The sequence below is a fragment of the Phasianus colchicus genome, chromosome 1 (assembly GCF_987193195.1).
Source record: "Phasianus colchicus chromosome 1, bPhaCol1.hap1.1, whole genome shotgun sequence".
In the NCBI taxonomy this organism is placed as follows: Eukaryota; Metazoa; Chordata; class Aves; order Galliformes; family Phasianidae; genus Phasianus; species Phasianus colchicus.
This window is the reverse complement of record NC_143436.1, coordinates 1,675,239-1,686,885: the sequence shown is the minus strand read 5'-3', so window position 1 is coordinate 1,686,885 and position 11,647 is coordinate 1,675,239. Positions and strand designations below refer to the sequence as shown.

Genomic DNA, 11,647 nt, shown 5'->3' with positions numbered 1-11,647 from the left:
GGACAGTGACCCCACACTGGTCCCATTCAACAAACATTTGCCACATCCAGATGGGGTTTGGGCTCCCATCCCATCCTCATCTCCACTCCCATCTCCATCCCAACCCAAAACCCATCCCATCCCATTCTCTTTTCCATCCCAGCCTTATCCCAACCCCAACTCTATCCCCATCCCCTTCCCCATTCCAAGTCCAAGCCCAACCCTAACTCCATTCCCATCCCAACCCCATCCCAATCCCCACCTCCATCACATCCCATCCCTCATCCCCAATTCTGGAGCACATCGGTTTTCCAATGTTTTTTATTTCTGTTTTGAGATTACAGAGTCTTTATTGCTGCTCTAATACAATCACTCAGACATCAATAATTAAAACATCCTTTTGAAAATGTTCTCCAAGTTTTGCTGCCCTCTCTGCAGCTGACGATGATGGGTTTGTCTCATTTGTTTCTAAAGATCAGAACTGAATTATTTTCCTTATGCGATTTTGCTGGTGTTACCTAAATCTCCTTTTCCTAATTCTTTAAAAATGTGTTACGTTAAAAAAAGAAGAAGAAAAAAAAAAAAATTACACATTTTAATTTAGAGATGATCACAGAATATTATAATTCCAGATTGATTAGGAAAAGCCAAGCAAGCGGAAAAGCTGACAGGAGAAGCAGAATGACACGGAGAAGAACTTTAAAAATAGAGGTGGGAAAAGGTGGGGCCATTTTGGGGGTAATTTTTTTTTAATTATTTTTTTTTTGTCCTATCACCTGGAAGATAAACAGAGATAAATCAGGGCTTAAAAATCAGCACGGCCGCCGGGAGAGATGATCCTGGGGCAGTAATGAGCTCAGTGTGGGGTGCTGAGCTCCATGTTGGGTGCTGAGCTCATGGCTGGGGTGCTGAGCTCCATGTGGGGATCCAGAGCTCCATGTTGAGGTGCCGAGCTCCATGCTGGGGTCCAGAGATCCGAGCTGGGTGCTGAGCTCATTGTTGGGGGGCTGAGCTCTACATTGGGGTGCTGAGCTCCAAGCTGGCTGCTGAGCTCCATTTTGGGGTGTTGAGCTCCATTTTGGGGTGCTGAGCTCCACGTTGGGGTGCTCAATGTGTAGATGCTCAGCACTGGGAAACTGAGCCATGTAGGGACGCTCAGCGTTGGGAAGCTCAGTGTAGGAACGCTCAATGTACAGACACACAGTGTGGGGATGCTCAGCCCAGTGCTGCCCCCAATATAAAACATCCAACAGCTCCGTGGACTCTTCCCAAAATCTCAAATCTGGGCACAGTTCTGGAGCTGGGAGAACTGTTTGCTGCAGGACGTGGCTGCGGAGCCGCGCTTCCACAGTTCCTCCTTTCTTGTGCGTGAGTGACGTTGAGGACACGGCGAGGATCTGCGGCAGGCAGCAACCAGAGGTGGATGAAGGATTCTTCAGGAAGTTGCTTGAATCAAGCAGTGCCTGCCTATGGGACGTGGAGTGCTGGGACACCGCCCTGGAGCTCCACTTTGTGGCCAACAGTTGGCCAACCTCCATCGGCTCCAACGCGTCGCGGTTTGGCACCGCGGAACGGTCGCAATTCCCACCTCTACACCAACGGGGTGCAGGTGGTTCCTCCGCCCAGAGGGGGTTTGATGGATCTGATGGAGGAATGTCACCAGGAAATCAGACTCTGCGTGTTCCCAATGAGGCTGCAGAGGACCTGATGTGGATGCCGTTGCGCTCCAGCCGTGATTCGGAGCAGCGCGAGCAGCAGGAAGGAAACTTTGGTTCACGGCAAAGCTTGGCACTGGGAACGGAGCAGCAGCGCAGCGCCGGGGAGTCCCCACCCCATCAGCTCCTTTCTCACCCTCATCCTCACACAGCCCCGAATGGGAACGACCAAAAAGAGAGAAACGAAACGAAGGGGAAGAAACGGAGCGTCTCCCAGTCCGCGGCAGCACGAACACGAGGCAGAGCCGCGCACAGAACTCTAATTCAATAAATAAATAACCTAACACACGGTCTACTACGAGAGCAAGCCCGGCTCGAGCGTAGCAAGCTTGCGCTGCTTCATCCTGTACAGTAGTTGAGAAAGGATTTGGGTTCTGTTCCTCATGGCTACAGTGGTAGGAACTTAATACCTGGAAAAGAGAGAAAACGAGGGTTCAGCACACAAAAAACTGTGAAATTTTGGGCTGGACACTAAGAAAATGATAGAATATCCGAGTTGGAAGGGACCCATAGGGACCATTGCATCCAACACCTGGTGTTGGCTGAAATGGTGTTGGAAGGAGCCAGGTCCTATCTCCTCCCTCGGAATTCTGAGATATTTTTAGTTGGGGTGAGGGAAGGGGAAGCTCAGCGGTGCCAACAGGGCTGAGGGTTGGGATCAGCTCAGGGCACAGGGAGCTGCACTGCCACCTCCAGCACCCGAACCTGGTTTAGAGCAGCAGAACTTATCAGAAAGAGGGGAAATTTTGGAGAAGTCCACATTGGCTTTTGGGTTGGGTGGCTTTGGTTACACTGTGTGTGTGTGTGCAGAGCTGCACTGGCTATGTCACAACCCCAAATCCTGAGCCTGGAGGGAGAAGTGACCCACAAAAATGTGGGGTTTTTCAGTGCCTCCTCTTTGGTGTGAGCCCAAGTGCTGCTGAGCGCCAGCCCCGGTGCGTCAGGCTTTAAAAATAACCTGGTTGCCTGAGAGCTGCCCGGGGGCACTGCAGTGGGAACAGCTGCCACCCAGGGAGTCCTCAGCCTGGGTGCAACCAGAGCAAGAGTGAGGTGCTGTGGAGAACTGGAGAGGAACTTGGAGGAACTCATGGACAGAGGAGAGCGCCTTTGTACATGGACAGATGGTGACAGAACAACAGGGAACTGCTCTGAACAAGAGGGGAGACTGAGGTCAGATGTTGGGGAAATCCTTCACCCAGAGGTGATACAGCCCTGGCACTGATGCCCAAAGCTGTGGGTGCCCCATCCCTGGAGGTGCCTGAGGCCATGGATGGGGCCATGGGCAGCCTGAGCTGGGGGGCACCCAGCCCACAGCAGTGGTGGGACGCTGGGGTACCTTCCAACCCAATCATGGTTCTACAGTCTTTAAGGTTCCTTCTAACCCAACCCATTCCAGGATCTTCGAGGACTCTCCCAACTCAACCCAACTCAATCCTATGACCTATATGGTCCCTCCAACCCAACCATTCCACAGTTCCGTGCCCGACAGGAGCTGCACCTGTAGTAGTTGGGTTTGAAGGGCCCGTTCTTGTTCAACCCCAGGTACTTGGCCTGTTCGTCCGTGAGCTCTGTCAGGTGCGCGTCGAATGTCGGGAGGTGGAGGCTCGCCACGTACTCATCTGAAATATTTCAAGCAACGAGCAGAGCACAGCTCTGAGCAACGAGCAGCAGAGAGAGCAGAGCTGTAAGCACAGCTCCCTGCAGCCCTTCTGAAAGAGGCAAAGAGCTCCCACCACCCATCCCCTGCACAAAGCATCGATAGTTTCACAAAGCATCACAGCACGAATACTGGAACTGCAGAGATTCGCCTTTGCTGCTGCAGTATGAAGTGGCTTTGTCCTTTTCTTTGATAAAACACAAACCTTTGGGCAAGCTGTTCTGCAGCCCAGACAGAAGCTGCCCTCCCCCTGACCTTCTCAAAGCGTTCATATCTTGGAAGCACTCCATGTCCCATAAACACTCGCTGTCGGAATTGAGACAGATTGAGAGAGGAGCCTCAAAACTCAAAAAAAAAAAAAAAATCAAATTTATCAAAATGAGACTGTTGAGCTGTGCCTCTTCCAACTTCCAGATCTGGGTCTGGAGAAGTGAAGTGTCCAACAGCACCTCCACTACCCCTGGGCCACAAGGATGAGGATGGATGAGGATGATGCCCAGCATGGCAAAACCTCTTTGTATGCTCAACATTGGTGAGGAAATAAAGAACAAGAGAAGGCAACCAGCAAGTCCTTACCCATTTTCTTTGGCAGTAGGTACACGTCTTGCTTGTAGCGGCCCTCAGGAGCATTGTACAGCTCTATCAGAGCCAAAGCCTGCATGGAGGGGACACTTGGTGAGTCAGCAATGTATGCTATGGGGTAAGCCCACCCCAGCCCCACTCACCTGTGTGGTGGCGGTGATGGACAGCACGAAGGTGGGCACTGTGGAGCAGCTCAGGTTCAGCAGGCGGCCCTGGGGAGGAAAAGCACCAAACCCTGAGGCTGTGCCTCCCTCCTGGGGCGAGGCAGGGTCTCCCCATGCTCCTGCAGCAGGAGGTGGTCGCTTTGTGTGCCTCTCACCTCCGCCAGCAGCACTATTCTCTTCCCATCTGGCCAGATGACGTGGTCCACCTGGGACCTCACCCGCTCCCAGGTCAGCTCAGGTGTGCGCAGGCTTGCCTGAAAGATAGCATGCAAATGGTCAAAGTCATAGAACTATCATAGAACTATGGGATGGCTGGGTTGGAAGGGTCCTTAAAAATGACAGAACTATGGGACAGCTGGGTCAGAAGGGTCCTTAAAGATCATAGAACTATGGGACAGTTGGGTTAGGAAGGTCCTTAAAGACCACAGACATCCTCTGGGATTCCTGGCAGTGTGGATAGGTGGGTTATTTTACTCAATATTTCATGCTGAAGTGGGGCCAAGAGGTCCCCATGGCCCCGCAGAGCCCATCCTGTGCTACACAGTGCTCACCACATCAATCTCAGTGTTGGAGTGCCCCATGTTGCAGACAATGCAGCTGTTCTTCATCCGGTCCAGGTGCTCCCTGGTCACTACATTCTTGTTGCCTGTGAAAAGAGAATGCATAAAGAGAATGCAACAGGCATAAAATGCAAATTATTGGTTTGACTTTCCCCATTTTTTTGCCCTTTCCTTTCCTGGTCATGGGGTGCTCATCTGCCCACCCCAGCACCACGTACCTGTGCAGGTGATGACAATATCCACCTGTCTGATGACTTCATTGAGTTTCACGAGCCTGAACCCATCCATGCTGAGAGGGAAAAAATAGATCGTTGGAAAAGCAGCAAAAAATGTGCCAAAAATAGAGAAAAAAATATGAGTGTCTCAGATACTCATTTTAAATTCTTAACACTGCACAACAGCCAACATGGAGTGCTGAGCGACACTGTGACCCAAGCATTTCTGGGGTGAAGCACAGAGATTTGGGTCTGCTGCGCAAGATGTGACACTGAAAAGTGAATTTTTGGGGTTTCACATCTTCTGTTGTGAACTCAGCATCCAAAAATGTCCATTTTTGGTTGTTTCACTGAGGAAGGTGCGCTCTGCTCATGGCAGAACCAGGGCAGGACTTTGGAGGATTTGTCAGCAGTTCCCCTGAGAGCTTATTTCTGTCTCTGCTGAGATATAAAATCACAGTTACTGTAAAATATTTTTTTTTTTTCCCACTGGATCTCTCAGTTTGTCCCAATTACTGCTTCTTCCTGCTGCAAATCCCTTTTGGGGGTCATACCCAAAAATTCTGCAGGTGATGGTGATGGAACCCAGACATTCTGCTTATTGAGGGTGGTCAAACCCAAACATCCTGCAAACGCTTCCCACTGCTTTGTGGCCACAATTTTCCTGCAGAACATCCCCAGAAAGGAGTGAGGCCAGGTGCTTACCAGGCCTGCAGGGCACAGATAGGATCAATCTCAGTCACGTAGACGATGGAGCCCATGGCCTTCAGCGCCGCGCAGCAGCCCTTGCCAACCTGGGAAGGAGAGGAGTGCAGGAAGGAGGAAGATGAGGGACTTCTGAGGCATGCAGGATTCCCAGATTTGGGGCATGGGAAGGTGGAAGGGGCACAAAAAAATATACAAGTGCTAAACTCAGCTTGCCCAAAATTCTCAGATTTGGAGCAGTCTAGGACATGAGTCACGCTGCAGCTCAGCTTGAAGCTGAAGACATGAAAGTGCCGATTATTTGGGTTTCTGAGAGCTCTTTACTCCCCCCCCCAAATCGTCCTTGTGTCCAGAAGGACAAACAACACCAAGAGATTACATTTATCTCAGGGAACATTCCAGAGTTCTGTACAACCTCTGCTCTGTTTAGGAAGTGTCACAGTTCCATCTCTGAGGGTCAGCCACCCCATACCACCCAGGGAACGCAGCAGTACCGATAAGGAGAGACATCTCCCTAAAATGGGATTGCTTTCTGGAGAGGATCCCTCCATTTGAGGGTGAAAAACACATCAATAAGGCAAAACTCACTTATATTTCTTGAGCAGCTTTCAGCACACAGTGCTACAGCTGTGCACCTACCGAGCTCAGCCTCTGATCATTGCCACGTGCAGATATTTTTGTGTCTCTTAACATTTCAGTATTGGTACTTTAATGTTCAAATGCTCTGAGTATTGAGCAGTGATACATCTTAAAGCTCAGGTTTGGTTTCTGCTGCACATCTCTCAAGAAGAGCACTCATCTGGGCAGTCGAACCCCTTACCTCCCCATAGCCACACACCACCACCTGCTTCCCTCCAAACATCATGTCTGTTGTCCTCTTCAGGCTAAGGAAAGAGAAACAAAGAATTAAAATCCAGCAGCAGGAACAGGAATCATTTCTATTCCCAAATGGGAATTTCCCTTTGGCCAATTTGGGGTGCTAAGAATTGGAACAAAGAGGACAAATTTGGGGTTTGATCACACACACATATGTATCTTTTTCAGTTCAGATCTCTAAAATCTTTTCAAAAATAACTTCTTTGTGTCTCATTTTATTAAAAAAAGCCAAGATGTCTCATGGAAACACCTACAGAAGACGCAGAGGCTGTATTTTCTTGCCAGAATCCTGGTGCTCTCCCCCAGCAGAGCTCCCCCTCCCACCCATTCTCCTTCTGCCTCCTCCCCAGGAGTGCCCTACATCACAGGCTATTTTTGGCATGCAGAAATAGGTCAGCAGTGCAGGGAAGGTGAAATTCCCCCACACTTCCCGAGGAATTCAGATTAAAATTCCAGCAGGTTTCCTTACACCTTGGCTCAGGTTTCCCTCATTCCCATCTCAGTGCCCGTCCTATCACAACTGAGACAACAAGCCTTCACCCATCCCAATCGAAACAATAAATGAAACATGAAATCACAAAAAATAAATAATCTGTTTAAGGATTTCCAACCTTTTTAGTCTGCTACAAGGTGCAGCAAAATAACAACTCTGCCCCCAGACACTCAGAATTTGGGAGCAACTCCTCACCAGGCACCAAGCCTCATGACAGCTGCCTCTGGCCAGGCCCTGGGGCATAATTAGAAGGAAGAGCTGTGTAATTAAAGGAGTTAGTTCATCAAGGGATTAATTCATCAAGGAATGGCTTCATTGAAGAATGGCTTCATCGAGGAAAGACTTCATCAAGAAATTACTTTGTCAAGGAATGACTTCATCAAGGTGTCTTTCCACTGCAGCTTCTCGCAAGGTGCAGCTGTGACATGTTGAGCTCTGTGGATGTCATGGATCTTGGGGACCAGACAGATGATGGTGTTGACTTAACTATTCCATGTTTTGAAGGCAGGAAGAGGAAGACGTCATTGCCTCTTTGCTGGCTCATGCTATGGGATGTTTTGGCATGAAGAGTTGGATTCCGTCGCCGTTGACTCGACCCAGACATTATCTATCTTTTAGGGCAAAATGCAGCAGAATTGTGGGGATGAAACTGCAAGATCATGCAGGGAAGAAGATTTGGTGCTGCAATAGCTCATGTGGCACTTACAGTTGTTTTAAGGGTCATCTTCACATCCTCTTACTGGGACACGTATTATAAATATGGATCCTTTTCCCTTTGGTCACAACAACCTCTACCAAGAATACTGCTTCGAAACCAATCAATACTCTACCATCAATACTGCTTCAAAACCAAGATGAGGGATGAGGTGCTCCATAAAGACTTGGGAAAAAGATGCTGTTGTGGTCAACAAGAAGCCTACTTTGGAGCTCTGAGATGCTCTGGTGCTACCAGGTGAGAGGAGAGCATAGCAGCGTGAGCATAGCTCAGCAGCAGTGGATTCAGCAGGAGGAGATGTGTCTGCATTTCTACATATTCAATTCATTATCCACAGTGCAGCTCTGCCACTGTGTGAAGTCCAGTTTCTCCTTTGTTTGGGGCTGACTGAGCTGCTGGGATCATCACCACAGAATCATAGAATATCCCAACCAGAAGAAACCCATAAGGAGGAGTCCAGCTCCTCCAACAAGCACCACCAGATCCAGCATGGTCTGAACTGTGGGAAGGCAACCTGTCCTCAACTCACTTGTCTTTGGCAAATTTGGGCCAAAACTTAGGGGGATGGACAATCACTTCCATAAAAAGAAAGAAAATCAGAGACAAGGAGAGGAAGAAATGTCATTTTCTGGAGGATGATTTTCCCACAAGCACAAAATTCAAACTCTGAAGCCCAGTGTGCACATGTTTATGTGTAACTGTAGGGAGAAGCACATACCCATCCAAGATGGACTCTCTGCAGCAGTACAGGTTGTCAAACTTCTGCTTTGTCACTGAGTCATTTACATTCATGGCTGGGACGCAGAGTTTCCCTGCTTTGGACAACTGGTAGAGCCTGTGAGAAATAAGGGAAAAGCAGAGGATCAGTGGAAAACATGTCCTTTTGGTTTACCTTTGCGTGTTCTCCAGTGTTTTGGTTTGCAAGGAGGAATGGAGTGCATCTGGAGGGACAAATATAAACTCTTGAGGATCTGAGCAGCACCCTGATTTCAGGATGACTCTGTGATGAAGCCACACCTCTGCAGCTCTCCCTTTCTGCACTCCCACCCCAAAACAATCATAATTTCCTCTGCCACATCTCACTCTTTTCCAGAGACTGAGCTTAGGTCCAAACCTTTGGGGCTTTCTCCAAAGGCTGTTCCTTTATGCAGCACCCTCAGCTCTTCTCTGCCATTTCCCATTACCTGTGCACTCCAGTGACACTCTCCTCTACGATCCCCTTGATCTTCTTGAACATGTTGGGATATTTTTTGTAGATCCAATGAGTGAGATCTCCTCCATCATCCAAAATCTGGAAGAAAAGTAACCACGGTTTCACCATGCTGGGAATTCCTTCTGACCCCAAAAAGGCACAAAGGGAGATAAGCTGCACCCAAATATTCCCTCAAAGGACCTTCTTTGTAGCAAAGCCCCATCCACGTGTGTCATGCCCCATGATAGCCATGCACAGCCCAACCCAAGGAGCTCAGAATGCTCCCCAATTTTCCCATTATTTTAGCATGTTTCATACAGAGCTTCCCATCTGATCACATTGTCTCCGAAAATGTGGAGCTCCCAAACCAGAGGTTCATATTTTGGGATTGGTATGCATGTTCTCCTAGCTTTACATTATCAATTAGTGGCATTTTCAATGGTAAACTACTCTTCAAAAAGAAGAAAAAAAGCCAATATTGTATCTAGACTGAGATTCATAACTTGTGGGCGAACTTTTTGACCTTCACAATTCTTTTTGAAACTCAAACAAGCCAAGACTGGCAAACAAACAATGTGGATCCATGCCTGTCTCCTCCCATTAATTACTATTCATCTCAATTAGATCACAAGCTCTAGGGCTAAAAATCACAATGCAAACTGCACACGTGGCAGCTGTAAATGATTCCTCTAATTTCGCTCTTTTTTCCCCACAAAAGACAAAGTTGTGCTTAAAGCCAAGAGGAAATGCACTAAGCCCTGTTGAGAAGAGGGCTCCCTCTGGCTCACAGCTCCAACATGACAATATCTCACCATGTTGGGCTGCCACCCCTCCACGTTGACGCAGCGATCGATGCACCACCAGAAATCGTCTTCAGATTCTCCTTTCCAAGCGAAGACAGGGAATCCTGGCACAGAGAGGGAGATGGGTACCACTCTGTGATTCTATGATCTTTAAGGATCCTTCCAACCCAACCATTCCACGACTCAATGGTCTTTAAAGTCTCTTCCAACCCAAACCATTCCACAATTCTACAATTCTATGAATTCGCCTGGGGAGTGGTCAAAATTTACCCAGGTAGAGCAGGATTTGAATTAAGGCATCTCCCAGGTGGACATCAACAGCTCCTGGTTTGCCAATGCTGGCCCAAAAAAGTTCTCCCTCACCCCCTGTAGCCAAAGCCATGACTGAAATTTAAGAATTTCTTATCTTCGTAGAATTGAATTTCATATAGAATTGAACTGCACCCAGCATGCACTCCCCAATGGAAAGAACCAAACACAGTAATTTCATCCTCCTATAGGTTTACTCTAAATTTAGAATAATAATAATAATTAAAAAAACTAGAAAAGAATGTAAGTGAACACGTGAGAATGTGAGTGAATGTAAGTCCCATCAATACGATGGGGCAGGCAGAAATCTTTTCAAAGCAGGAAAAGCAGAGCAGGTGACATTTCCTACCGCTCTCAGCGAGGGCAGCAGCCACTTCATTGAGGGTAGAGTAGATGTTGCATGCAGCCCACCTGCATTGGGCCCCCAGTGCACCCAGGGTCTCCATCAGGACCTGGATTTAAAAAAAAAAAAAAAGAAAAAAAGAACAAAATCAGGAAAAAAAACTGAGGTTGGCCTTACACAAATCGAAAATATCAACTTTTGGAATCACAGAGTCATTAAGGTTGGAAGAGACCTCCAAGGTCATCAAGTGCAATCATCAACCCATCCCCATCATGCCCAGAGAACTACAGAATCACTGAGGTTGGAAAAGACCTCGAAGATCAAGTCCAACCATCAACCCATCCCCACCATGCCTCCTAAATCCCCACTGCCACTCCTGTCCTGTTTTTGGAGGAGAACCAACAGCTTTCACATGGCACAGCTGCATTCATCACCGCTCACCACATCTCCATGCATATCTGATAGAGGAAATTTGATTTTGCTACCACTGCCAATAGCAGTGCCTTACAGACACCTCACATCACTTCTGAGCACATCCAGAGATGTCCACAAAGCTCAGAGGGAGGACAGCATCACAGAACCACATTCAGGATCATGTCCTATCCTAAGAGTTAGGAAGAGCTATGGAGAGCATCTCTGCTACACCACCTGCAGTTATACAAAACACATCTGTGGTGTTTGAACAGATCCATGGACAGAGAGTAATTCATTTTCACCACTGGCAATCTGAAGTTCGTTGAATCTATAATATGAATTTGTATTACTGATTTTGACTACCAGTAGAATTATGGGATTGTAGAATAGCTTGGGCTGGAAGGGTCCTCAAAGATCACAGAGCTATGGAATGGTTGGGTTGGAAGGGACCAACCTTAAAGATAACAGAACTATAGAATGGTTGGGTTTGGAAGGTCATAGAACCATGGGATGGTTGGGTTGGAAGGGTACTTAAAGATCTCAGAGCCTCAGAATGGTTGGGTAGAAAGGACTTAAAGAACTCAAGTGTTTTTGCAGCTCCAACAGGCAGCCACAGCACTCAGCAGCCCCATTTCCATCAGTCCCACACTGAAATAAAACAGGAAGAGGTTATGGATGGGATCTCACCGCTGTCTGGGCTGTGATGTGTGTGCAGCCCACAATCTTGGCCCCGGCCAGTGGCTTTTCTCCCTGAGCTCTCTTCCTCAATGCCATCAGTGCAGGCATTTCTGAAAGGTAAAATAGAGAGAGGTCCATCAGTGCCACACATGGAGAAGCAAAAGGCTTCAACGGAGGCATCAAAGAAGTCAGGACACAGCTGAAACAAATCCTATATCCCTGTGAGGATTTTTCTTTACTTCCTAGA

General features: G+C 48.0%; 1 protein-coding gene across 1 annotated transcript in view; it reads right to left on the bottom strand.

Annotated features, from left to right (window-relative positions):
• Positions 1–228: 228 nt before the first annotated feature.
• AHCYL2 (adenosylhomocysteinase like 2) overlaps positions 229–11,647 on the bottom strand; it is a 42,469-nt gene continuing 31,050 nt past the window's right edge. Inside the window, exons 4-17 of the mRNA XM_031605071.2 lie at positions 11,410–11,510; positions 10,315–10,417; positions 9,666–9,760; positions 8,846–8,952; positions 8,380–8,496; positions 6,398–6,461; positions 5,578–5,666; positions 4,876–4,946; positions 4,649–4,743; positions 4,253–4,351; positions 4,077–4,145; positions 3,928–4,006; positions 3,193–3,313; positions 229–2,104 (exon numbers count right to left, since the gene is read on the bottom strand). Coding sequence (XP_031460931.1) covers positions 2,098–2,104; positions 3,193–3,313; positions 3,928–4,006; positions 4,077–4,145; positions 4,253–4,351; positions 4,649–4,743; positions 4,876–4,946; positions 5,578–5,666; positions 6,398–6,461; positions 8,380–8,496; positions 8,846–8,952; positions 9,666–9,760; positions 10,315–10,417; positions 11,410–11,510 — 1,217 coding nt within the window. The 3' untranslated portion in view covers positions 229–2,097. The remainder of the gene's footprint in view (positions 2,105–3,192; positions 3,314–3,927; positions 4,007–4,076; positions 4,146–4,252; positions 4,352–4,648; positions 4,744–4,875; positions 4,947–5,577; positions 5,667–6,397; positions 6,462–8,379; positions 8,497–8,845; positions 8,953–9,665; positions 9,761–10,314; positions 10,418–11,409; positions 11,511–11,647) is intronic.